This window comes from Nannobrachium achirus (assembly GCF_963921795.1).
Source record: "Nannobrachium achirus genome assembly, chromosome: 3".
In the NCBI taxonomy this organism is placed as follows: Eukaryota; Metazoa; Chordata; class Actinopteri; order Myctophiformes; family Myctophidae; genus Nannobrachium; species Nannobrachium achirus.
The window spans coordinates 16,192,314-16,219,589 of record NC_137812.1 but is presented as its reverse complement, the minus strand read 5'-3'; the positions used below and the strand labels follow the sequence as shown (position 1 = coordinate 16,219,589).

General features: G+C 46.4%; 2 protein-coding genes across 2 annotated transcripts; both read right to left on the bottom strand.

Moving 5' to 3' along the window:
- Positions 1 to 9,007: 9,007 nt before the first annotated feature.
- On the bottom strand, positions 9,008 to 12,598 carry LOC308282013 (integrator complex subunit 2-like; the record flags this gene model as incomplete). The annotated part of the gene is made up of 1 exon (XM_080722362.1): positions 9,008 to 12,598. One exon carries the CDS (start codon positions 12,596 to 12,598, stop codon positions 9,008 to 9,010), a length of 3,591 nt encoding a protein of 1,196 aa, XP_080578488.1.
- Positions 12,599 to 19,342: 6,744 nt separating this feature from the next.
- LOC308281265 (proteinase-activated receptor 3-like) lies at positions 19,343 to 26,689 on the bottom strand. The gene is made up of 5 exons (XM_080721404.1): positions 26,388 to 26,689; positions 23,729 to 24,198; positions 22,598 to 22,917; positions 21,540 to 21,747; positions 19,343 to 20,141 (listed from the first exon to the last, which is right to left on the bottom strand). The coding sequence occupies exons 1-5, from the start codon at positions 26,452 to 26,454 to the stop codon at positions 19,947 to 19,949; spliced, it is 1,260 nt and encodes a 419-aa protein (XP_080577530.1). The 5' UTR covers positions 26,455 to 26,689; the 3' UTR covers positions 19,343 to 19,946.
- Positions 26,690 to 27,276: the final 587 nt, after the last annotated feature.

Sequence of the window (27,276 nt, the reverse complement as noted above, 5' to 3'; positions counted from 1 at the left end):
GTTTCTGATATGCAAGTAACAAGGGAAATGTTTTTTTCCTCAGATCTTATATGCGCAGGATGAGAGGCGGGACCATCTCACATTGGCAGTGTGAAACCGTCTCTCATCCTGCGCAAAGAGACGCCGTTTCCTGTGGGGTGTTTGTTTGCAAAGTAAGATTATATAGCCTAGAATATGTGTTCAAATAACACTTTAATACATTGTAAAATAACGCAGCTAACATTAACCTGTGTTCTAAGATGGCTGAGCACCTGATCCTGGACACTCCTGGGATTGAGCAGGGCCTCCTGGGAGACCTCAAGGCAATGAGAACGAGCATTGCCCTGAATCTCCTTGAGGACTCTGGTACGCTTCAATAAAATTTACAGTATACACAGACACACCTACTGTAGTGTGTGTGCGCGCCTCACCAAAACATTTGACTTCACTTAAATCAAAATATGTTTTACAGATGACATGACCAGCATATGCAGGTGGTGTGGGGAGGAAACTCCTCCGGGAATGGCAACTATAGATGACTGGGTAGGAAACCTTTAAAGTTCTTTAGATGGAGAGCAATTTTTTTTTTAAATAAATAAAAACATAATAATAATAACAATGTATCCATCTTTTTCCAGATGCAATGCTCAACGTGTTCATTGTGGTTCCACTGGGTATGTGCAGATAAGCCTAATCTAAAGGAGGATTACGCCTGCCCAACCTGCACATAACCCAGTGGAATCACAATGCCCATCTCCACTCCACCTCCAGTCATTGTTGATGTGTGTGTGTGTTTTTTTTTAAAAGAGCATTTGTGTTCACTCACTGCACACTAGGTGTGTGTGTTTTTTTTAATCACTGCACACTAGGTGTGTGTGTGTTTTTTATTTTTTTAATCACTGCACACTAGGTGTGTGTGTTTACTTTCCTTTATTTTTGTTCTTTTGGCCCAAAAAAGCCGACCTGATAAGGGCCTGCTCACTCCTCATGCATTGAAGGAAGCATGAGCTCAGTTTCAGGCTCCCCAGGTTGGCAGAGTGCCAACAGCAGATGATATCTTGAGCAATTGGCACCGAGTGAAAAATGGGTTACAAAATTGTGGGATAAAAAAATAGACCTAGTCTGGATGACCATGCAGACTTCTGCAAAGGTTAACATTGGAGGCCTATTTACGTGGCATGCAATTTTGACAGATGCTAGGTTCATTATTATCTAAAACCCTGTAGTCTGCAGAATGCAGATTATTAATTGTTCACAGTTTGCTGAGGCAACGTTTGTCTTGTTGCAGTGTACCCTGCTTATTGTAAGTCTCTCTGGATGAAAGCATCTGCTAAATGACTAAACTTTACGTTCAACCCAACCAAAGTACATTATGATGTATTTGTAAAGGTTACAACCTGATACACAGAAGCATACTGCAATGTATCACTGATCAGGAGCAATCAGAAATGTGCCCGTTTGGGCCCTTTCGTGGCAAATTATTGTTACACTGTAGAAGAGACTATAAAGGCAAGAATCGAACTCTTGTGACAAATAAAAGAATGCTACTTTTGAATCATGTGGTTGTTTGATTTACTTGGTCCTCTTTATTTGCTCTTTGTGTAATGGGGGAATTTCATGTACATAGTGACTATCAGAGCATAGGGCTGTCCTGGATAATATTGTCAAGTCTAAGTGGACATGCCTAGCCTCTGTGCAACGGCTGCAACTGCATCTTATAACATAGGCTTACAACTTCTAGGTGATTACATCAAATCGCCTTAAAATTAGACTGTTCATGAGGTCAGTTATGAGGTCATGCTATAAACTGTCTGAATAGATTTCATAATTAGAAGTTTGCATAAGAAAAGTACAGGGCAGTACATTTCAGATACAAGGTCTACTATAGGATTTAAAATCAAAGAAAGCACAATGGCTTGCTTACATTGGGGTTAATTAATACTAAATAAATGTCAATAAAAACAAAAAACAGTATTCAAAAAAGGCTAACTTCAGACTAAGATTTTGTTATAATTTCATGACAGTCAAATCACTGGTACAAGGTCAACTAAAAGGAAATCCTAGTCAGCTTTTTGGCTCATTTACAGAGGAACCACTTTCGATATCTCATATAACATTGAAAGACAGACGGATAGAAGTAGGTACTCTGTAAAGGGAATTCAGTAACAAAGGGGTAAACAATAAAAAAAAGCAGTTATAAAAAATAATAATAATGAAGTGAAATAGGAGATATTTCCAAAGGCAAGAGGGAGGTAGGTATATGCCTTGGTCTATGGTCAGGGGGAGGGGCTTTGTCTTTTTTTATACCAGTTCGAGTTGCTATACTAGACTAACTTTATATCATGCGTCATATTTACAATTTCCAAGTAGGCTGTATACCATGAAGACTAAATCTGATGAATGATGGCGAGTGAGATGTTGAGAGACAAATCGGTTGCCTATTAAACAGCCGAGTTGGAAATGCAGTGTCAATGTCTCAAGTTAATCCATGTCGTCTGTGTGAAGGCTGTTTGTCTTTACTCTGTATCCGGGGTCCAAATGACAACCTGCGTGGCCATCGTGGTGCAGCGGTCTATGATCTGAAACGGTGAATTTATGCCGAGAATGAGAGGAGATCGAATCCCGTTAACTCTTTTTTTAATTTTTTTATTTGTATTCATTAATTTATTGATGCGTTTATTTGTACGCTTTAAATGGTCTTAATAATGAATGGAGCCTACGTGACACATGTTTATTTTTAAACATATTGTTAAACACAGTGACAGGAAGAAGTGGTTTGTTTGTCTTCCTGTTTCAAACAACAACAGAAAGCAACCTACGGAGCACCACGGTCCACCACAGCGCGACAACGTGAGTGTCCTACATTTCTTAATCTAAACAAGATTCAACAAACTTAGTTAAGATTTTAAATTCCATGCTGTATTTATGTGGTACCAAAGTTCTAACCTTTATTAAATGTATTCTCAATTGTGTAGGCTTCTTGTCAATAAAGTAATGCAACTGTTTAATAACCGTAGAACTAGACTTTGTAAACTGGACCAGAGTTGGCTCTGTACTTGTCTGGCTTTTTCAGTCCACACCAAATCACTTTGCCAAAAGCAGCTAGATCTGCAATTTCTGCTGAAAATTTCCCCAGAAAACAGAGAAGTAATGTTATTTTATTATAGCATATGCTCAGCCAAGACAGGTACGTATTTGTTCTACCACTGAATAAATACATTTGTCTTGGAGCATTAAGATGTGTTAATTGTGTCAGCAACCTTTGAATACATTTTCATTAAATTTCAGTCAGATTTTTGTCATCTGATTTTCGTTTTTTGTCTATTTTTAGTCAACTAAATATCCTAAGATTTCAGTAGAGTAAATCCACTGTTGATTGTGTTGGTTGGCCTTGATGGTGTCATAAAGCCTGATTTTACACTTGAAAGCTGAAAACAACAGATCTTCAAGCTCACAACGCATCTCATCACACTCGTGGATCTGCAATTTTCAGATCACATCACCCGAGCGCAAAACATCAACATGTATGACATGTAGTTCTACTGGATCCTCCACTAATCCCTCCCTAATATGTTAGTCTAGCAAGGCAGGAGGGTTCAACTCAGTGGTTTATTTAAACCAAGCAGAAAGAATAATAGAACTCGGTTGGCATCAAGCACTAATGGAACCTCAAGCAACATAGGTCTGTCTACTAATCAACAAGAACAGACTGCAAACACAGGGCTTAAATAGACACAGGATAACAGGACACAGGTGAACTCAACTGAATATCAACACAGGGATAGGCTGGGGGACTAAGAGGACACAGGTGGAAACACTGACAATTAACCAGTTAGACAAGGCAGGTAGAGAACTACAGGGGCAGACAGGAAAACACAGAGCATTACTACAAAATAAGATACACAACGAGGCAACAACAGAGAAACAGAATACAGGACTAATACCAAATAAAACATACTGAACCCCAGAAGCAAGTTCCTAATAAGTCCATATAAGTCCTTATCAGTCCAAAACCTAATAAGGACAGTCAAAGTTCAGGGACTAAGGAGCGGAACGTGACTCTCTCTACTTATTTATTCTATCCACAAGTTTCCGCGGGAGTTTACTGGAGACTATCAGGACCAAACTTCCGGGTTTAACAGCAGACATACAAGCTCACGTCGCGTCGCAGATGCAACCCGTTGTGAGCTTGTAAATCGGCGGCGGAACCTCGGTGCAGACGTTTGCGCAATGCACTATGGGGCGTAGGAAACTTGTGGATAGCACCCGTCAAAATAGCCGACTTATGGATGTGCGTGCACCTCTTGACCGCTAAACTGTGCCCTTGGGTGTAGTAATATTTCTTCATTAACTTTTTTTTTCATTGAATATTTATAGGGATGCACTGATACAATATAAATGTAAAATACCGATATTTGTTTATATGTTTATTTCCCCCTTTTGTGCCAGGGAAAGAAATACATAATTATTCATTTTAAGAAATGACTTCAGTTCAGTTCAGCTTTATTTCGGACATAGTACATAAACAATAAAAGTGCATTCAAATAGATCAGCATATTCTTTTCCTCTTCTCCGCCAGGCCGAAAGGCATGGCCCGAGAGACTACTGTATGTTTTGCACCCTGTCCATCCGTCCATGTGTCTGTGTGTCTGTCCGTTATCTCATCATCTTCCCTTTATTTATGTTCCTCTGACTGGACCTTGTTACTTGTGCCAGCAGAGTGCACAAGTACTGTGTTCGGTGGTTTTGTATGAATTCCATCTTACCATTTATATTACATGATTATTATGATGTCAAGTGAAGCATAACCAAAAGTTTCTGTTGTGCAGCCGCCCCACCCCAGATAACATCACTCAGAAGGTTTAAAAACAGAGGTTCACCTTGCTGTCACAAATTGACACACGCCTAATTCTGTCATCACTAAGGGGAGCACACATTCGGGTGACATCTCGACGCCGCATATCGGGTATTGTCAGGTATAAAGTCGGCTAAAATGCGTATTTTCTGGTATAAAGTCCTTTATTAAATCATATTGGGGTCAGGTCCAGGTCCTCTCACAGATAGCATTATTAACTCATTAAAAGCCAACCCCACGATGTCGCGGGAAAAGTAATAGAGTATCTATAGTGCCATCCACGCGATGTCGCGGGAAAAGTAATATATTACTGTAACGGCGAGTAAAAATACCTAGTACAATGGCCGACGCTCCGGAGACGAAATCCGCGCTGATTTGTCATCATCACGGCTCCACGAGCACACAATAGTCATCCCATAACATTGAGGTGGACGGCCGATCTCATCTTTAATGTCCATTATCTCAAAACTACACTTTAGAAGCTAGGATGGAGGCAGATGCTCGCTTATTTTACACAGTTATAAAAGCTCCCGGTCGGCCATTACACAACTCCACGTGGACACGCATCGGTTCCGGCGCACGATCCGATGACGTCAGACCGGAAGTACTTCCGGTCTAGACTTCTGGCCTTCAAAATAAGACAGCGGCCGTTAATGGGGCCGGGAGGGGGCACTCTGGACCCCCTAATCCGTTAATGTCCTGGGCTCAGAATGAGTTAAAAGGGTGAAAAAGACGTGATTTAGTCTACTTACCAGTGAGTGAAAATGAATGGGGGCGGACGGGGCAGAGACTCGCTAGGAATGAGACAGGCTCCATGCGTGCGCATGAGTAAGTTAGGCTAAGTTAGCTTACCACCATAGAGTAAATAGGCTTTCCACGTTTACTATGGGAGTCGACGGAAGTGTCGTAACTCTCTGTTTCTAGGGCTCTGGTTCTGTGTTTACATCCGCCAAATGGGGAGCGTAATGACATCACATCCTGTTTTTTGAAGCGGTGAAAACCGCTTCGAATGAGTGGCTTTGTGTGTATCACGCCCATATATGGTCATTTTAGTCCAGAATGAACAGGCTTTTTCAAAAACAGAATGTCCGTTTAATTACCATATATGGTGATCTCAGTCCAGAATGAACAGGGTTTTTCAAAAACACAATGTATGTCACCTCATGTCCATATATGGTCACTCCAGGCCAGAATGAACAGGTTTTTCCTGTCCCTTATGTGCAAAATATCAGTCCAGAATGAATAGGCTTTTTCAAAAAGCAAAATGTGTGTCCCATGTCCATATATGGTCATTTCAGTTCAGAATGAATAGGCTTTATCTGTCCTGTACGTCCAGAATATGTGTGCGGTGTCCCTCCCGGTCTGATGAATGGATACTTTGAGGATTGATCATGCTTCACATGATTTTCAAGGTTTCAAGGTTGTACTTTATTGTTACGTCTTTTGTACAGGTACATAAGAGTAAAATTTGTTTTTGTTTGGCATCCTTCAGTCAATGCAGTTGTATATCAAAGAAAAAAAAACAATATAATAACATCAAACCACATCTAAAAATAATAATAATAATAATCTAAAAAGGAGTGCAAAAGGCAAAAAGAGCAACAGGAAAAGAAAAGAGCATCGTCAGATGTATTTGTGCAAAAAGTTTGGCATATTCTATACGCCAACAGCATATTTTTCCAGTAGTTGCTACTGTACTGTACTTAACTTTTGTAAACATCTTCACAGAGTGTTCTATGTGCAACAGATTAATATATTCAACTTCACAGTATGCATTTATGTACAGTAGGTGCAATTCAACTTCACAAGGAGGGAGAGGGAACGTAAGGGGTATGTATGTACAGTAGGTGCAGTTCAACTTCACAAGGAGGGAACGTAAGGGGTTGGGGGCTGGGGGGGGGGGGGGGGGGTGCTAGCGATTCCTTTTTCCCTGGATCTTTCTCGTTTTTGACAGTTCGTTCATGTGCCTGACTGTCCGTGGAAAGAAGCTCTTTTGCAGTCTGTTGCTGGTAGCTTTGAGACTGCGTAGACGTTTTCCATGAGGCAGCATCTTGAACAGACTGTGGTTGGGATGGTGAGAATCGTTCATGATTCCACAGGCTTTGTTGACACAACGCTCATCGTACAAGGCTTGGATTGGGGGGAGATCGCATCCACTGATGCGTTCGGCTGTCCGCACAACCCTCTGCAGGGCCTTGCGATTGAGGTCAGTGCAGCTGCCGTGGTGCCCCTGTAGAAAGCCCGTAGGACTTTGGGACCCATCCCAGCTTTCTTCAGTTTCCTGAGGAAGTAGAGGCGCTGTTGGGCTTTCTTGACCACCTTTTCTGTCTGCACTGCCCTGATAATTTGGCCTTCAGGTTTTATCTGTCCTGAACATCCAATAGTTCTCACCTACTGCATCCACAACTAATGCTAATCCAACCAGCACAGACCGACTTCCCCATCACCTGTGACATACCCAGAAGAGAGGAGATCAGGAAAGCTGTACAACAGCTGAAAGATGGGAAAGCAGCAGGGCCAGATAACAGACCTGGGAAACTGAAATAATTATAGAGGGATGCAGTTGACAAACAACTAAGAGACCAGCAAGCAGGATTTTATATATATATTTTTAAAACCTATTATACCGGCTGTCATACCGGCTCTCCAGACAATTCTATACTAAGATTCACCGCTTCACTTCGAACCGAGGTTTTTTTTTTTTTACCGTAACTGAGAAGGTAAGGGGCAAGGGCGCCCTTAAAAAGAGACAGGCCTACAGAGCGGTTAGCACCACTCAAGATATTTTCAGAATACAATAGTATGCTGCCTATAGTAACCACACTAAATAGCACCCCTCGCTTCACACTGGGTGTGATTTCTTTTTTTTCTCTGAACGGCATTGACACAATGACAACAGCTTCCATTCATCACACTGGTTACAGATGAATGTAACTGTCTATATGAATATACTTTCTATATGGCAGGGTTTCCCAAAGTGGGTGCCGTGGCACCCTAAGGTGCCATGATGCCAGTCCAGGAGTGGCTCAGAATGATTTTATAATATTTGGAATTCATCAATATCACTTCAGCAGGTTTAACCACTTGGACCCTCTATGCTTAGTAAAACAGACCTAATTTGCACTGTAATCGATTAGTTATTTTTCTACCTCAAGTCTCTTCACCAAAAATAGCAGATCTACAAGCTCACAACGCTTGTAGATCGGCTATTTTTGGTGAACTTTCCCGCCAGAATAGGGATGCTGATGGGGTTCACGTGGTTAAACGTCAAGTATAAGGTTAAGTCGGTTCTGATGGAAACTGATATTTCTCTGTGACATACCGTATCTTAGGTGGAAAGATGTGCATATTTACATAGCGTAATATGATATAAGATTCTAAAAAATAACAGTGTAAGTCAGGGGTGCCTGTAAATAATTAAGGTTATTTACAGAAGTACCCCATAGAGGTAATAATATATAATAGAGAACGGACGGCCCCACGGCCAGCTATTCATTTCAATGCAAGTTGCTCAGTGGCGTTTGAAACACCCGGAAGAGTGCCGGAAGTAGTAGGATTGGCCTCGATTTTTAGTCCAATTTCCGCCATTGTTGCATAATAAGTGTAATTTAAGCACTGAGCAGGCGCATTAGGACACTCAGTAGCATTAGCATTAGCACACACATCATCCACAAGACAAGACATCCTTATGTGGCAGTAAGAGAAAGTTAACTGCACTCCCATGTTTGACCACCAGGCTGTCGTGCTGGGGGGTGCCCTGAGTAAAACACTTTTGAAAACCCCTGCTATATGGGATGGAGACTGGAGCAGGTGATGATCATGAATGTTCTATACAGTGATGGGCAAGCTACTTGGAAAATGTAGTTACCTAAGCTACAAGCTACGTGGCAAAAGTAGCTAGCCAAATCCCCTTGGGGAGGGGGGTCATGAATGTCCCCTCACTATTGGGGACACTATTGCAATTGACTAGTCATCAATTGACCGTGATGGGCAAGCTATTTGGAAAATGTAATAAGCTACATTACTTACATTACGTTACTCTGATTAAATATAGCTAAACTACACTACAAGCTATCCCCAGATAAATGTAGCAAATATCTGTTGCGCTACTTAGACATGTAGTTAAGCTATGTAGCTTAGCTACTTGTAGCTAGCTACTGCCCATCACTGGTTCTATATGGGATGGAGACTGGTGATGTTCAAGAAGGTCTCCTCAACACAGTAGCAGAGCTGGACGTCGGGGTCTCCTCTCTGGGGTCCACCGGGCTTCAGACAGGCTCCTCCCCCTGGGAGCAGAACCTCCTTGGGGGGCGTGTCTTTCAGACGCTGCAGTCGTTTGACGACGGGGTCGAGGCCCCCTGCGCCGCCCCTGGACGCCACCACGGCGGCGCACACCGTCGCCACCTGCACCAGCAGAGCCGCGGCGTTGGCGCGCAGCGGAGGGAACACCTGGCAGAAGACCACCAGGCAGGGCAAGGTGGGCGTGAAGAAGGCCACGCGTTTGACGCGGGGGAGCCTGGCGAGCAGCGTGCCCATGACGCCCACCGCCTCCCGGGCCACGTCCATGGCCTTGGGGAGTCTAAAGCGCGCGCACAGATGCGACAGCAGCCGCACCCCGAAGATCCGCTTCTCCAGGTCGGGCTGGAGCAGCAGCTCCGGGATGAAGTCCAGGCAGATGTGGATGGAGGGGACGGCGCCTCCGGTGGTCAGGGGCAGCAGGGCGGGCGGGTAGCCCTGGAAGTGGACCAGCTTGGCCACGTTGGGGTCGGCCAGGAACACGCGGTGCAGCCGCCGCATGACCAGAGCCTGCACCTCGCGCAGGTCACCGAGCAGACCTCCTTCCACCTCCGCCTCTGTCTCCATCTCACCCCCACCCACCTCCTCCTCCTCCTCCTCCTCCTCACCCCTCCTCCCGTTCTTCCTGGGAGCAGGAGGCCTCATGCTCTGCAGGAGGCTCTTCTCAGAGCTCCCAGGAGGAGAACTCATGCTCTGCATGAGGTGCTGCTCCTGGGAGGTGGGGAGACACACCTCCAGCAGGAGCTGCACCACCGCACTCTCCTGCAAGGCCAGGAGGGCATTCCTGTGGTGCTCCTCCTCGTCTGGGGGAGTGGCCTCCTCCTCGGGGGCAGTGGCCGACTGACCGCTCAGGCCTGGGTTGGCGCGACCCTGCCTCCTCTCCTGCAGGTGGCAGTGCAGGTAGGCCCCGGAGGCCAGCAGGAAGCCATCCAACGCATGCAGGAGGACGTCCATGAGGGGAGGACACCTGAAGACCCTCTGGTCGCAGCGCAGCACGGCCAGAGGGTCCAGCACCAGCTCCTTCTGGACGTACGTCCGCCGCCCGAGGTCCGCCGCGAGGGCGGGCGGCTGCAGCGCGTTCACCGTCATCACCCACAGCCTGCAGGGCATGACGGTGCTGAGGGCGAGCCACAGCTGTTTGAGGGTCTGTAGGACGCGGCGGGGCACGGCAGGCTCCAGCAACAGAGCCAGGCTGTGGGTCAGTGGCTGGGCGTAGGGCATCAGCTCTGCGGGCGACAGCAGCGCCAGTCGCTCCAGCAGGCATAGGAGCCTGGAGCTGCTTGACGGCAGCTCCTGGAAGGCCTGGCGCAGCTGGCTCTGGGACACGCTGCCAGCCAGCACGGTGCCCCTGAGCAGGGGCAGCGTGCCCGTTGTCTCCTCCTGCCACAGCCAGGCCTCCGCCTGACACAGGTGGGGGTAGCTGGAGACCAGGAGGCGCAGCAGCGCCGAGTGGAGAACTCCCAGCTCCTGCTGCAGCCCGTGGGCCCGGGACACCAGGAGCATGATGGGGATCTGCTCCAGGAGAGCAGCAGAGTAGCTCCGTGGCCTTCTCTGCACACAGGCCAGAGCCAGCAGGCTCTCTTCGTAGGTGAGGATGTAGTAGAGCATGAGAAGCTGGGCCGTGAGGCTGTAGGCCTCCTGGCCCCGCCTCTGGAAGACCTGGAGTAACTCCTGCTCTGTGATAGGCTGGCTGGCGGCCTGGGAGGCCGGCGCGAGGACGGAGCTGATGTAGGCGTCGATGAGGGGCAGCAGCTGCGGGTGGAGAGGGGTGGTGGTCTCACACAGCTGGCGGTAGAGCCAGTCCTTGATGGAGACTCCGTGCATGGAGAAGGCCTGACTCCGTAGCAGCTGGTAGACGCAATGGATGGGCAGGAAGCCCTGGACGTTGGCACTCAGCTGTTTGGTCACTGCCACCCTGGTGGCGAGGGCCGTCACCACCTGCTCCGTGAACATCTGGGTGAAGATGGTCTTCATCCTGGTCAGAGAGCCGGGCTTCACGGCCAGCCTCATCCCCAGGGTGGAGCACGCCAGCTCCACCACGGAGGAGAGCCGGTTGCTGTGGAAATACATGGCGACCAGTAGCAGCATCTCTCTGAATGAGGCCGGCACGCCGGCGGCGCTCGGAGTGAGGCGGTCCTCCTCTTTACTCGCCCAGCTCAGCCACGGCGCCATCAGCTGCTCCGTCACCTGCTGCTCCCGCTGGGCGGAGCCCAGCAGGGCGGGGCAGGCCAGCAGCATGCAGAGGGACAGCGACGCCAAGCGCACGCCGGCGGGCGTGTCCGGGGCGCGGCTGCCCATCAGCCGGAGAAGCTGCCCCGCCTCCTCGTCCGTGGGCCTGAGTCCAGCTCCACCCACCAGGGTGCAGTAGAGGCGGAGCAGAGCGCTGGCCGCCACCGTCCTCTCCTCTCCCAGTTCCTCCACGAGGCCAGAGATGTTCTCCGTGTCGCTGGGACCACGGCCTGGCAGGAGCTCTGTCAGCTCCGTCAGCAGCTGCGTGCGCATCTGCTTCAGCACCTCCCCCTCACCCGCCTGCTGCTCCCTGTGGACCAGCGCGCTGAACCAGGCTGGCACCGTGGCGTTGGCGCCCAGCAGCAGGCTGCTGACGTAGGAGACCAGGGGACTGACGGCCTCCCGGTGGTCCTTCTGCTGGTGGTCCAGAGTCAGCGCCAGGCCTAGCAGGCTGCCCTGCTCCGCCAGCATGGAGCGGACCTGGAGGGCCTGCGACGGGTTCATCTGACACAGGCGCCTCATGGCCTGGTCCGTACGCTCTCCTCCGCTCCTGACCAGAGCCCTGCACACCGGGTCGAAGCTGCTTGGGACGTTGGCCACCAGCCAGCAAAGGAACCGCTCGCCGTCGCCGACGCGAAGTAACGCCAGTGCTACCTCCACAACGGGCAGCAGGGAGGGCAGCTCAGCTTGCAGGATGCAGAGCGTGTGCGCCACCTCCTCAGCGTACACGCCACTTTCAAACAGTTCCGACGACCTCAAGGGGAACTCTTGTTCCTCGAAGTCGGAGCTCATGGCAGCCAACAGTTTGCGAAGGGTCAGGCGCAGTCGCCCGAGGGGGTCGCTGTGTTCAAACTCCAAGGCCAGGCTTCTCTCTCCGTTAAAAGCATCTTGGCGTTGAGACACTAAGACGCTCCTCTCTCCACGAGAACCTCCTGCCTGGGGTCCGAGCTGCAGCTCTGTGCGCGCGTCCTGCTCCAGAGCGCGGAAGTCCACGGACAGCAAGGCTACGATGGGGTTGACGGCCTCCTCTCCGGACAGCAGGCGGAGGATCCTCTTCCTGTCCTCTGCCCAGGCGGGGCTCAGGTCAGCTGGGGCGCAAAGAGCCGCCCTGACCAGGCAGGGCAGGAGCGGCCTCAGCTCCGGCCCACTGAGAGCAGCGAGCCGCGATACGTCCATCCGCTGTATGGCTTCAAAAGCCCTGGGGCTGACAGAGCACAGGCCTGTTGCACCCTGGGACATCCTGGCAAGATGATGGCTAAAGTTCACAATCACCTTAGCCTTTTGACTATAAAAGTTTGAAATTAAGCAACTCACAACAACACCTGCTGATCACCAGCAGAGTTGTTAGCTGTGTGTCTTTTACCTCTATGTCTGTTTTATCCCTTTCTCTTTCTCTCGATATCTGTAACTCCTTATATGGGCAGATAGCTCTGGTCTGACATCACAAACAACACAAAGTGACTTGCAGGTCCAACAACGCCGGCCCACAGGACTCTAATCTGCATACCTTATAAGGTCATATGGTCAGATCACCTGTTGTCCAGAACTGATGTAAGGCAATCTATCGCCATATATGGAAATGTAATAAGAGCTGCTCATATTGATGACATCAGAGATGCCCATGTATGGACAACCTTCCCGTTCAGCATGGCAATCTTGAAGCTGATTGGTTGGATGACTACAGGCTCACAGTCACAACACTTGCTATGTTGAAAACTATTTTAATTAAAACATTATTAGTGTGGTTGCTATAGGGCCTATCTTTATCTTATTTTAATAAACTACACTGGAACCGCAATCTACACTGTAAAGTCCTCCCTCTGAGACGTCTACAAATGGACCCCGAACGGTCTATATGGTTCCTTTAATTTGTACGCTCACAGCGTTACAGCCGTTTAGACTTTTAACCCTCTAAGGCCCACGGTTGTAATATTACAACGTTTGTATTTTATGCAAAAAAAGGTTTAAATCATTTTATTTTAGCTCCCCCTACCACCTAAACACCACCATTGGATTCTATTGTTTAGTATTACAATGCCATTGGCCACAATATTTGCATATAAATACCCCCCACAGGGGCTGACATTCACACCCGCCACACCCGCTGAAATTCCAGAGTTTTGACGAACAACATCTCACTTTTTCATGGAAGCTATACCTCAAAAAAACATAAGTAAAATGCCTGTACTATTTTTTTTGGTGATCATTAGAATGTCTAGAACATGTACGTATGTTATTATTGTGAAAAATATCCCCCATATGTAAATTAGAGTATGATTTATGATTTTTGATTTATGGCTATAAAATCTTACAAAAACATTTTTTTGAAAAAAACATTACATTTTCCTCTGATTAGGACTCCTACAACACCATCTGATTTTTTTCAATTCTTTATTTCAAGTATTTCTTAATGCGGGCCTTAGAGGGTTAAGTTACATCCAGTCAGACCCCTGTTGGTCCCCAAACCTGACGTTGAGAAACAATGGTATAGGTAACACCAGTAAGACGCCTCACATCTCATCCGCACTGCACGCGAGCGACACAACGCGAAATACTGTCCGCATTTGGAACGTCGGTCATTGCATTGCGACGTAGCCTGAACCAATCAAATAAATAAATAATAATATAAATTGTCTGGGGGGCAAATAGAGGCTCCGCGAGCGAAAACAGGAGGGGTGAACGATGTCGCGGTACGGGACGTCCTCTTTGAAACAAATGTATTTTAAAGGAATTATATGCAACTTTAAGACTATAGAAAATATACATGTATATATATATATATATCTACAGTCATTTCCCTTCATCAGTAACTATATTATTGTGCTGGGGTGTTTCCTTGCAGAAATACACTGTTAATTGATTGGGCCATAAAAGTGCCAAGTCCTCGTTAGTGATCTTTCTAATCAATGAAAGCATCAAAGACAACTACCTGTTTGATGCCTGTCATAGAGGGGAGGGGTAGGGGGAGGGGGTAATGTTTTTGTGTACACACAAGCTTGCATATTTTTCCTTTAATGAGATTTCATCACTCGCGTCGCATCACGGGCAGTGCGGATGAGCTGTAAGGGCGAAAGGCGACCTCACGCCATCTGTCTTGGCCATATATGGATTTGGTTAGTGTGGTTCTCTTAACGGGCATCATCTGGGATACAATCCCTTTTATGCCCATAATGGAGATCCCAAACAGAATCCCTTTATGCCCATATATGGAGATCCCTGCTCTGAGTATCTGACATCACTAATCCCTTTTATGCCCAATATGGAGATAACAGAATCCCTTTTATGCCCACATATGGAGATCCCTGCTCTGAGTATCTGCCTGAATCCCTTTTATGCCCATATATGGAGATCCCTGCTCTGAGTATCTGATATCACTGTGATGTCACCTGTTTATGCCCATGTATCGAGATCCCTACTCTGAGTATCTGACATCACTGTGTTGTCACCTGTTTATGCCTATATATGGAGATCCCTGCTCTGACTGCGATGTCACCTGTGATGTCACAGTGACACATCACCACAGAATCAGGCGTACACGTATACATACATACATATTGTACGGACAAGCTGTGCCGGTTCTGACAGTAAACTGCGACCTATATGGTCGCAACAACAACAAAACCCTACTATACAAGTTCAGCAGCCTGTGTACATTAATTTAATGACTCTATCAGGGGTTCCCAAACGTTTTTGGCTCAGGGCACACCTATAAATATTATTTTCATCTGAGGCACCCCTACAATATATTCATAACATCACATTTATACCATATTTTAGTGATTATGTTGCGAGGAAAACGTTAGGATAATAGCCATTTTGGTTAAAACTGAATGAAAATAACTTTGTACTTCATCCAACCATCCATCCATCCATCTTCAACCGCTTATCCGGAATCGGGTCGCGGGGATAACAGTTCCAACTGAGACCTCCAGATTTCCTTTCCCCGAGCAACTTCCTCCACTCCCTCAGGGAGTATACCAAGGCGTTCCCAAGCCAGTTTAGAGATATAATCCCTCCATGTGGTCTTTAGTCTGCCACGGAGTCTCCTTCCAGTGGGACACGCATCGAGGACCTTCCTAGGAAGGCGCTCGGGGGGCATCCGTACTAGATGCCCGAACCACCTAAGCTGACTCCTTTCCAAGTGTAGGAGCAGCGGTTCTACTCCAAGTCTCTCTCGGGTGACTGAACTTCTCACCCTATCTCTAAGGGAGATACCAGTCACCCGTCTGAGGAAACCCATATCAGCCGCTTGCACCCACGACCTTATACTTTCGGTCATGACCCACACTTCATGACCATAGGTGAGAGTAGGAACTTCAAGTTTAAAATTATACTAACTATATTTTGTAAGTGTCCAAATAAATTCCCAATATTATCAAATTATCTCGCAGCACCCCTGGACTGCCATCACGGTACCCCAGGGTGCCCTGGCTGTCACCCACTTTGAAAACCTCTGCTCTAGATTAACATGTAGGTTCATTGTTCATGTAGTTGTGTGCAGAGTGCAGACTGACTGACTGACTGACTGATGAACGGGAGGATGTTGAAACATGCCTGAGTGGAATGAACCATCGTTATTATTACATAATAATTAGTCATCAGTCCTGACATGTTCCTTCACCTTTACCTGACCCAAAGTCACACGAGCAAAGCAGTCACATGCTTTTAACACATCAACTGCCAGGTTGACCACGAGGCGTTGTGTGCTTGTAGATCTGCTATTTTCTGCTATTAGCATCTTGTAGATCTGCAAAGTTTTGTGTGACAGTCTTTTATGATGACTTTACGAAAAAAAAACATACAAATTTGAAACTTGGAGATACAAGGTTTCTGCCCGACTGTGACAATATTGCGATTATACAACTGTTGCCCTTAAAAAAACACTTCAACTTAATTTCATTGTATTTAAAGGGATAAGAAACCCCGCCTCTAATTTGTTTTATGGGATTTCAGAACATGAAAAGATTTCTAAAATGTAGGCGTGGTTATCTGCCGTTGTGGGGGGAGGGGGCGGAGTAATGCGTCTTAGAGAGAGACAGACAGACCGAAGCTGTCAGCAGTGGGAACTTGTTGCTTTTCCATTTCGGAAACATTTTTTAAAACCAGCCATTGGAGGTGTAAAAAGTATAAAGATTCGGCAACTCCATGTTCTGTAACCAATTAAAATGTGCAGGTATTTTACAAAGAAGCTGGCTGAGCATTTATCCATGGACACACTTTCTCCAGCTTTGGACTGTTTACCACGGAACCGAAGAAGAAGGGACGCTAATCGCCGATAGCTATTTTCTGTGTGTGTGTGTGTGTGTGTGTGTGTGTGTGTGTGTGTGTGTGTGTGTGTGTCTGTGTCGTGACAGTGCGCGCACACACACAACGTCCACAAACGAAAACTAGCAGATCTACAAGCTCACAACGCGTCGCTTTTTTTGTGAGCTTGTATATCTGGTATGTAGCTATGTAGCCTAGCTAACAGCCGTAGCAGCAGCAGCTTGACATGTAAACACGTTGGTTTCGGCTCTACGGCTATTAGCTAGCTAGGCTACATACATAGCCGATATACAAGCTCACAACGCGTCGCTTGCGCGACGCGTTGTGAGCTTGTAGATCTGCTATTTTTCGCGTGTGGACGTTGTGTGTGTGCGTGCACTGTCACGACACGCACGCACGCACGTACCCCCACACACACACACACACACACACACTACACAGAAAATAACACAGGCACCACACAGTGTAACTGTCTGTTGAGAGAGCCTGCTCTTCTCTCTGGCAGAAACAAGCATACAGTGAAACCACGCCCCCCTTGATACAACTCTGTAAAACACACGTTAATATTAATTAGATATGCCTACGTCACGTTACACCACAGAACAATGATAGCTAATATTTAATGAGGGCCCGAAATATTTCTTTTTGACCTAGAAACTGGAAGTACACAGAAATAGCTACAGAGACAGCAGAAAGCTCTGAATCCCCAAGCCTATGGGCAAATTGAACCATATCACTGCTCCCTATCACAAGTGACTCATTTATATAATATATATTTATAGAAAAAGTGATTTTGTGTTTCATGCTCCTTTAAGATATACGATAGGAATTTGTAATTTTTTAATCCCACATTTAGCTACTATGTCCCTGAACTTCACATGAAAACTGCTAGCCTAGCCGCCTAGCATAGTGTGGGGAGAGAGGAGCGCTTGCTCTCTTTCGTGACCAACACAGCTGATTTCTTTATTTGATGAGACAATGCAGTAGTGCTCATTACATGCACGATTGGATTGCCTGTTTTTCATTGAGAGGCTGACTAACTGTTGTATAATCTATGTTATAACATGTTACATCCCACAGGGATCACCTTGTGAAAGTCACAGTAATCTTCTTTTTTTAATATAATTTTCCAAAAATGTATTCAGAAAAGCCTTTTGTTTTGCTTGTCATCAGGAAAAAAAAAGACTGAACAGAATGCTACATTAATGTAAGTTGAGATTGTTGACTCTTCGCTGAATCTTGTTTTGAGTGATTTGAGTTATTGATTGATTGAATACTTTATTAGAAGAACAACACAGCACAGGACAGTACAGTTCCGATACAAGGTCTACTAATAGGATTTAAACCCAAGAAAGCACAATGGCTTGTTTACATTGGGGTCCTTTTGTACTCAATTCATAGACATTAAATGACAGACAAATATGCACAGTACTATGCTGCAACAAATATGAATCAATCAGAACTAAAACAAAATATTACAGGTCGGGGGGGCTTTGTCTTTTTACAGGGGACAGTTTCGAGTTGCAGCCACCTGCAAGTAACTTTTCAAAGTGTTTTAAAAAAAATCACACCCGTGTGAACTGAGCGGTGGTCGTGGAGGCTGCGCAACAGCAAAACAAATATATATATATATTGTGTGTGTGTGTGTGTGTCTGGCCTGGCCTGAACAACAGCGCCCCTCCCTTAACATGTGTGGTCACAAAAGGTACTACATACAGGCTACATACAGACAGACACGCATACAGACAGACAGACAGACAGACAGACAGACAGACAGACAGACAGACAGACAGACCCACACACACGGCCACGTATAGGAGCGTTGTGACCACCGCTCAAAAAATGTAGGGATTTACACTCCTTTAAGGCCTTTGGCAGGCATTCCACATTTTCGCGGCATAGCAGAAGAAATAATTCAACCCTATTTTTGAGCCAAATCTGGGATGGACGTCATAGGCTGGGACTCAAACCAGTGAAAACAGCAGATCTAATATGTGTCCGTGACCCAGTGTTTGGGAACCAGTTCTCTAAAGCATGTTATCTCACCAGGAGACACAAGCGAGACACACACACACACACACACACACACACACACACACACACACACACACACACACACACACACACACACACACACTAGAGCTGGGATCGGGCCGATTTTTTCTGTCCGTTCCGAACCCGTGTCCCACAAGTGAGACACACACACACACACACACACACCCACACACACACACACACACACACACACACACACACACACACACACACACTAGAGCTGGGATCGGGCCGATTTTTTCTGTCCGTTCCGAACCCGTGTCCGACAGTTTTTAGTCCGACCCGAAACGACGTCCGAGCATTAATCATTAAAATGCGTCCGACCCGCGCCGAGGCCCGAACCTTATGTTTCCAACGCTTTTTCTCCTCCTTTCTTTTTCTTTGAGGAAGCCACTGATTTACACTCACTAGCAAACGTGTTCTAATTTGCAGTGCATGCAGCGTGCCTGCTTGTTACCCTTAATGTGAATATTAAGCCACATTGTGGCTTGTGAAAGTGTTTAAATAGTAGGCTATGTCGATTATTAAATAATACAAATAATAACGTGCGCTGCGCTGCGCTGGACGTCTGACTGCAAGTTTCTGCGCCTGGAAAATAGCAGATCTACAAGCTCCCAACGCGTCGCGGATGCGAGGCGTTGTGAGCTTGCAGATCAGCCACATTTTGTCACGGAACACGCCGTGATGAAGAAGTATAAGCCAGGATTTACTTGAGTGATGGGATGTGTGTTGAACGGACGGACGGACGGACGAGGCTGGCACAGTGCACTGCGACTCCACACAACAGCGCCGAAAAATAAACATCCAATGCAAGGGTAGGGACAGTGGTGGAACACAAGCTAGGAGCTCCATTCAGCGGCACGCCACTTCCAAACCACTACAGCGCGTTTACCTCAGCGTAGGACTTTTCTCCGTAGTCAGAGTTGTCTCCGTGGCTGCAGCTGCAGTGCAGCATTAGCGCGAGCAGCACACACACACACACACTCACAGTGCCACACAGGAGTTGCATGATGCGTGCATCATCAGAGAGAGTGCATGATGCATGTCATAGGTAGGCAGAGGCTATATCAAAAATATGTCCGACCCGAATCGACGTCCGACAATTTATTATGAAAATGCGTCCGACCCGAGCCTGTACCCTCGGGTACCGACGGGCCCCTTCGGTTTTCGGTCGGGTATCCCAGCTCTAACACACACACACACGCACGCACGCACGCACGCACACACACACACACACACACACACACACACACACAGAGGTCTCGGCTCAGACAATCGCAGCCCGCGTGGTCTGCCCCTGCCGGGACGGCTTCCTCCTGGGGGTCCTGAAGGTCATCTTGGAGGAGGCGGTCCTGGACATGAGCAGACACAGTGCCGGGTCCAGACAGGCGTGGACGCAGCACAGACACACGGCCGCCCGGTAGTACTGGTACAGCCGGTCGTCCAGCCCGCCCGACGCCACCTGTGGTGGACAAAATTCATAATAGCAAACATTATATAGACCAGGGTTCCCCAATTAGTTTTCCCCAAGGGCCGAATTATGTCTAGGGTACCAAGCCAAGGGCCACAACATTGCAGGGGGCGACGGTGGCGTTCCCGCTACTCCAGCGACAGTTCAGATATCGTCGTTGTCGGGTGAAAATCTTGTATGTCCAAAACCGTTCATTTTGCATTTATCATTTAAAAAAAATATTTAAACTAGTGAAAACAGCCGATCTACAAGCACACAACGCCACGCGGTGCGAGGCGTTGTGTGCTTGTAGATCTGCTGTTTTCACTACTTTTGTGAGACGGCCTTGTATGATGAAGCTAGGCTTTACTTTGCGAAAGAATGTACACATTTGGAGATACGAGGTTTCCACCCGACAACGACGATATACTAGTGTTGTTGCTGCTCTTATACACCATTATTACTAGTTGGTGGGTGGCCAGAGAGTAGCCCCCCGTGGGCCGCAAATGGCCCACGGGCCGCCTATTGGGGAACACTGATATAGACCCTTCAGAAAACCGCGGCAGATATACAAGCTCACAGCGCGGCACCGCGTGCCGCACTGCAAGCTTTGTTGATCTGCTATTTTTTTTTTGCAAGTCATTGAATATATTATAATATCTTTTGAACATTTGTAACTAAAATATATTTGCTTCTGGGTGGTCCCTTGGGTGGTCCCTGGAACAACATATATTGAGATGGGTCTTATTTTGAGATGGGGGTAATTTTGGGGGTCCTTGACATGAAAAAGTTTGAGAACCACTGAATTAGAAGAATTAGGATTTAGAAGACATTTATAGAATCGGGTCAAAAATATTCAAAGACTTGCACACATGTTGTTCACGATTAAAAAAAGAAAAATAGCAGATCTACAAAATGGCTTAACACTCGGGTGACTGAAAAATAATCACTTCCACTCTGATTGCATTTATCAGTCAAATTGACAGGTAAATTCTCTCCCTTTTAGCCCAGGAGAGCAACACCTGCCAGCGGGGGTTCTATTGTCTTCCAAATGTGAATTAGCATTTCAATTGACCTCTCAAATGGGGAGCACAAAAGGTGTGAAATTCTCTCCTTGCTTCTGGGAGGTGGAAGAATGGGTGAGACCTGTCTTTATGACCGATAACTAACAGTCAGAGTGGTATAATGGTATATTATTTCATACTTAGGAAACATTTCATAAGGGGAAAAAAAACGAGAACATATGTCTTGACTTGAGTATTTAGGAACAGTCATGGAATGGGATATATCTGAGACCTTCACGGGGAGAGTTATTGCACTTTGCGATCTCAGAATCGGTCAAAATGACCCGTTAAGTCACCCATGTGTTAAAACATGTACTAGTAGCATCAAAAAACCTCCATTACACACCAGGCGGGCGTAGTGCGCCACGTGCAGCACCCCCGCCGGGGCGAAGCACAGCAGGAAGATGAGCAGGAGGAAGGAGCTGACCCGGAGGAAGGGTCCCCAGTGGTCCCGTCCCCAGCCGGACCCCCGCGTCAGGTGGTACACCACGGCCCCCTGGGACGCCACGCACGCCACGAAGGGCACGGCCAGCCCCACGCACACCACCGCCAGCCTGGACAAGTATGACTTTATTTTAATGGGGGGCGGTTCGCTATTTCTACAAGTCTACAAGCTAACCTGCCGACGCTCCGTTGTTGCCCATTGTCGAAATGATGAGCGTTCGAAAGAGAGCGAGATTTCCCCATTTTATGTAAAGCACTTTTCACAAACAGTGTCGTCCCTTGAAACTATGACAAATAAAATCCTCGACTGCCTTTTTTCAATGACGAAAATGAAATAAAAACTAAACTATGATGACTATGACTTAATATGCTGACAATTTCGTAGACAAATATAAACTAGACTAAAATGTCAGGGAGAGACTAGTGGAGTAGAGATCCAGTAGAACTAAAAGACGAGTCATTTTATGTTTGGTTGCGCTCGGGTGTTGCACTCTGAAAATAGCAGGTCTACAAGCTCACAAGGCGTCGCACCTTGTGAACTTGTAGATCTGCTATCTTCAGCATGCAATCAAGGTGTAAAATCTGCCATTACAACGCCATCGAGGTACCGCCAACATCATGCCAACATCATTTTTTGTCTACTAAAATCTTATATTTACTAGTCGACTAAAACTAACACTTTTCCGATTACTAAATTCAAAAGACTATGACCAAAGAAATTAATAAATCAAAGTTTCCTATGTCAAAATCAAAGCCGCTATTGATTGATTGAGTATTTCTTTAGACAAAAGTGGAGAACAGAACAAGTATAGTCAATACATTAAAAGAATGCTGTACAGTACAAGTGCAGTTAAACACCCTGCCTAAAAGGAGCATCCCAAATAAGTCCTTTTACAGACTTATTTTTTTTCGTCGGAAGTCCTTGGTATTCAACTCATGGATATGATATACCAGCAGTACCTGTAAGGCACCAGCAGGGCGTGCTGTGAGCTGTCCTCCAGAGGGAGCAGGTCGTGGCAGGTGGTGATCCCGCCGAGCCGGGGGATACGGTAGCTCTGGCGGACCAGGAGCTCTGGCACCGCGGCCAGCCCGGACAGGAGCCACACCGCCAAGCAGGAGCCCACTGCCAGGCCCGTCCGGGGCAGCAGCCTGCGGTACAGGAAGGGCCGCGCCACCGCCAGGCAGCGGCTCACGCTGATGCACGCCAAGGTGTGGGCGGAGCACGACACGTTCCAGTAGAAAGAGGCGGTGGCCAGGCGACAGGCCGCCTCCCCGAACACCTGGGAGAGTGATAGGTAGAGTTCTCAAATTTTGCCCGAACCCGACCCGACATTTAGGGTAGGGTAGGGCCTAAAATGTATGCTAACTAGTCGGGCTGGGTAGGGCCTCGGGCCGACCCAAATAGGGCCCAGTTAGGGCCGGGCCTTAATTTTCAGGCCCGTTGAGAACTCTAGTGATAGGAGCACAGCAAATGAGGGATACATTTAGACCCTCCAGAAAAAGAAAGAAAATAACGTGGTGAAACAATCCTTGATTATGTGGGCTAAAATCCTTGATTATATGCATGATAAAATCCTTGATTTTGCGATGAAATATGCGGAAAGCTGCAACATATGTGAAATATGCAAAATGTGCAGAAAGTTGCGACATGCAGCCAGAAACAGACGGCACCGAAATAAGTACTGTACTTGCGCACTCTGCTTGCGCAAGTAATAACCAGAACTGCACTCTGTCGAAGTGCCAACTTGCGTCTCACGTACAAGCAGGTCACACATGGCCTACTTGTGCGCAAGCAGAGTCCGCCACGAGGTGTGCCCATATTGGCCTCATTGGATGTTAATGAAGACATTACCAAGAACGCTCTTATATACCAATCCCTGCTGACATCACCAGTGGCATCACCAGGAATACTGGTCCCTGATTGGCTGTTAATGATGAGACACCGACATACATATATTCCCAGAATCCCAGCCATTTCAGGGCTATACAGTCTTCAAAAAAGGGAGACACCTACATACATACCCAACCGATTACAGTTCTTGCACGCTCTGCTTAAGCAAATAATAACAGTAGTAGTAATGTTATTAATACCCAGTCATTGTGGTTGAGGTGGTAGTGGACTCTCAGGGCCAGGGAGCAGAGCAGCAGCAGGTCCGACAGGGCCAGGCTGAACCACAGGACCACGGTGCTCAGGTAGCGGCTGCTCCTGGAGCGCAGGAACACCAGGATGCAGGCGTTGGAGGGCAGGCCCAGGCCCATGGCCAGGCCGTAGGCCCCGGGGATGAGCCGCGTGCTCAGGAGCCCCTCGGCGTAGCCCACCGCGGGGGCACTGGGGCCCACGTCCAGCCAGGGCGGGGTGGGGCTGGGGGTGTGGGTGGGGGGGAGACGACGGTCGCTGTCCCCCAGCAGGAAGGGGGGCAGGGTGGCGGATTCGTCAGCGGTGGATTTGTTGCGGAGCTTTCCGTTGAAGGTCTTCGGGTCGACTACGCCGGTGGTGGTGGCGTTTGTCCTGATGCCGCCGTGACGTCTGCTCTGTCTCCTGTGTGCCTTATCCACACCTTCTGGAAGACAGAGAACACTTTAGAAAAAAAGAGTAAGGAGTGCATCTGTTTGAAGTATGAATATGATATATGATATGAAGTAGAAATCTCCCAAACAAGGTGCTCTTTGGTGCAAAGGTGACAAAATAGATGCAAAGAAGTTAGACCAAGGCACTCTTGGGGGAATGTTAATAATGTTTAATATTCTTGCTATGCATTATCCATAAAATAAAGACTTTTTAACTTTGCCTTGGTCTAACCTTTTTTTTTTTTTTTTTTTTTTTACATCTGACACTTTATCTGTACCCCTCCTAGAACAGGGTTTCTCAAAGTAGGAGCCAGCCATGACGCAAGTCCAGGGGTGCCCGAGAATGTTTTGATAATATTTGGAATCGTATCAATGTCATTTCAGTCACTTATACTTGATTTGCACTGTGCGATCTTTTTCAGCCTACAGCACACCAAGTCTCCTCACCAAAAAAGAGCAGATCTAAAAGCTCACAATGCACCGCGTTGTGATGTGTTGTGAGCTTGTAGATCTGCTGTTTTCTGTGAATGTTCCTCCAGAATATGCTCAAGTTAAAGTTACAGCAGATCTACAAGCTCACAACGCAGCGCTTTGCCTGTAGCCTGTAGATCGTCTATTTTCACTATTTCTTAATTAGCCATATCATAATATTTTGAATTTCTTCGACGTGTTTGTTTGTTTGAACATTTATCAAATTCTTTATTTCTAAAAATAAAATGATATATTTCAAAAGATTTTCCATCTTTTGAAATATGTATGTTTTCACTTTTGTCGGAAAGGAAAATGGGATTTTTTTTACTCGAGTCGCGACCCTTAACAATTGGTCCGTGACCCACTAATGGGTTGCGACCCACTGTTTGGGAAACAGTTCAGTACAGAGCCGTGTGGGGGGCGCTTTGTGTTGTTTACTGCACAGTGAGGTCACAGGAAGCACAGTTTCCTGCTTTGACGGCCAGTATCACAGATAAAGATAGACATGGTTATGGTCAACTGTCAACCCCCAGGCGGTCTACATGCATGTCTGTACATGTCCGTACTCAGACATAATGTGTCCATGATGGCAAAGACTTCTAGATGTACACGTTTTACACACCATTATAATGTTTTTATTTCGATCAAGACCCAATAACATGAATGTCAAGTCTCCAGGTTTTATTCAGAATATGCCCTGAATGACCATAACATGTCTGTAACTCTGAGAGTGTACAAATGGAAGCAAATGGACCCTTATGGGATGGACCCTTATCGGACCAAATGGAGCAGATGTGACTTATAAGGATTGGAATGTGACCTGAGGGCAGCATTCAATTTCATTATGGACCCTTATGGGTCTGTTTGGTTCCATTTGAACACCCCCCGAATTTGGTTCCCTTTGTACAATCTTAACACGTTAATTTTGACAGCAAGGTTTGATTTAGTTTTAGTCATAGTGTTAATAAACGTATATTGCCATATCTCAGTCCAGTTTTGGTTGACTAAATATCTATGATATACAGATATACAGTATAAAACTAGTCGTCTAAATCTACAGTTGTAATGCAGTTAAAGTGTCACGCATTGTTGTAAAGTAAATGATTCTCAAAAGTCCCTTCTTTTTTAGAACATTTGTTCCAATTTGAGGACATTGAAACTTTACGTTCACATTGCATCACATCACATTGCATCACATTACTACTGAACATTACAATTAATCGTTTAATTGACAATGTGAACTATAGGTCAGTCACAATTTCTAATCAGTTACAGGTGGAGTCTTTAACTTGTTTTATTCAAGTTTAGCATGAACACACCATCTTTTCAGATAAAATAACTTTTTATCTTGTGTGCTTTCTACCGTTGAACAGTATTCTTAAAGACTTTTGTCTTTTAGTTCTACCACTGGATCTCTTCTGCACTAGTCCCTCCCTTAACATTGTCATCCAGTTTTTGTTTGCTGACGAAATTGTCCAATATATTTAGTTTGCTTGAACAGTATCATATTGTTTACAATACAGGTAGTACAGTCAAAGGTTATGTAAAAAACAAGTCATAGTTAGTCATAGTCATAGTTTGTCACCGTAGCTTTGCTTTCATTTTGTTTTCATAAGTGGGGGTGGGGGTGGGGGTGTTTGACGGAGAAAAATAAATCATTGTAGTTTTAGTCGATGAAATTATCACAGATAGTTGGTTTTAAATGACTTACCATTGTCAGCATGGAGGGATGGCAGTGCCATCAGACATACTAACAAACCAGACACAACTTTAGCCATCTGAGTCCTCGGTTAACAAGCAGTCCATAGGTGTTATTCCTCAGTTCAGTATGATGTCAACCATACAGTACAGTATCTATTCAATCCATGTCCAGGTGTTCCTCAGTTCATAAGTACAGTATGATATCAAACATACAGTATAAATCCATCCACTTTGTATCCAGGTGTTATCCCTCAGTGAATGAGCCTATAGTCAGACATGCTGGAAGTGTTTGCGTTCAGTGAGTTTCCCAGGAGTTTGAATCTCTCCATGGCTGCTGCAGACGGTCTGTTCTCATCATGTCTCTGCTCCGCTGTGACGTTGTTTAAACGCTAAATCTGCTGACGATGGTGCGTGTCTCTGTGTGTGGGTCCGTCCCTGCTGGAATGATAGCTATCCTGTACTCTGCCTCTCTCTGTGTGTGTGTGTGTGTGTGTGTGTGTGTGTGTGTGTGTGTGTGTGTGTGTGTGTGTGTGTGTGTGTGTGTGTGTGTGTGTGTGTGTGTGTGTGTGTTGTACAGTTGAGTGCCTGTGAGCACGTTGTTTCCTGCACAGACTCAGGGAACCATTCATTCCTGCTGTCTGTGTCAGTCAGTGTCCTCTGACTCACTCTGCACACTCTCTATTTCTCTCTCTCTTTCTCTCTTTCTCTCTTTCTCTCTCTCTCTCTCTCTCTCTCTGTCTCTTTCTCTCTCTCTCTCTCGCTCTCGCTCTCTCTGTGCATGTACTGACAGCCGCAGCATTAGGCCTATAATACCCTTTATGTAATGAACCTTTTCATGCTTGGTTTAAAAGGATTTACCTGTCTCTGTCACTCATACGGTGGCGAGCTGAAGGCGGAGC

Coding starts and splice junctions, on each gene's coding strand:
- LOC308281265 (XM_080721404.1), bottom strand. CDS start 26,454: ATGGCTAAAGTTGTGTCTGGTTTGTTAGTATGTCTGATGGCACTGCCA. Junction 24,199..26,387: donor ATCCCTCCATGCTGACAATG/GTAAGTCATTTA, acceptor TCTGTCTTCCAG/AAGGTGTGGATAAGGCACAC. Junction 21,748..22,597: donor GCCCTGCTGGTGCCTTACAG/GTACTGCTGGTA, acceptor ATACTTGTCCAG/GCTGGCGGTGGTGTGCGTGG.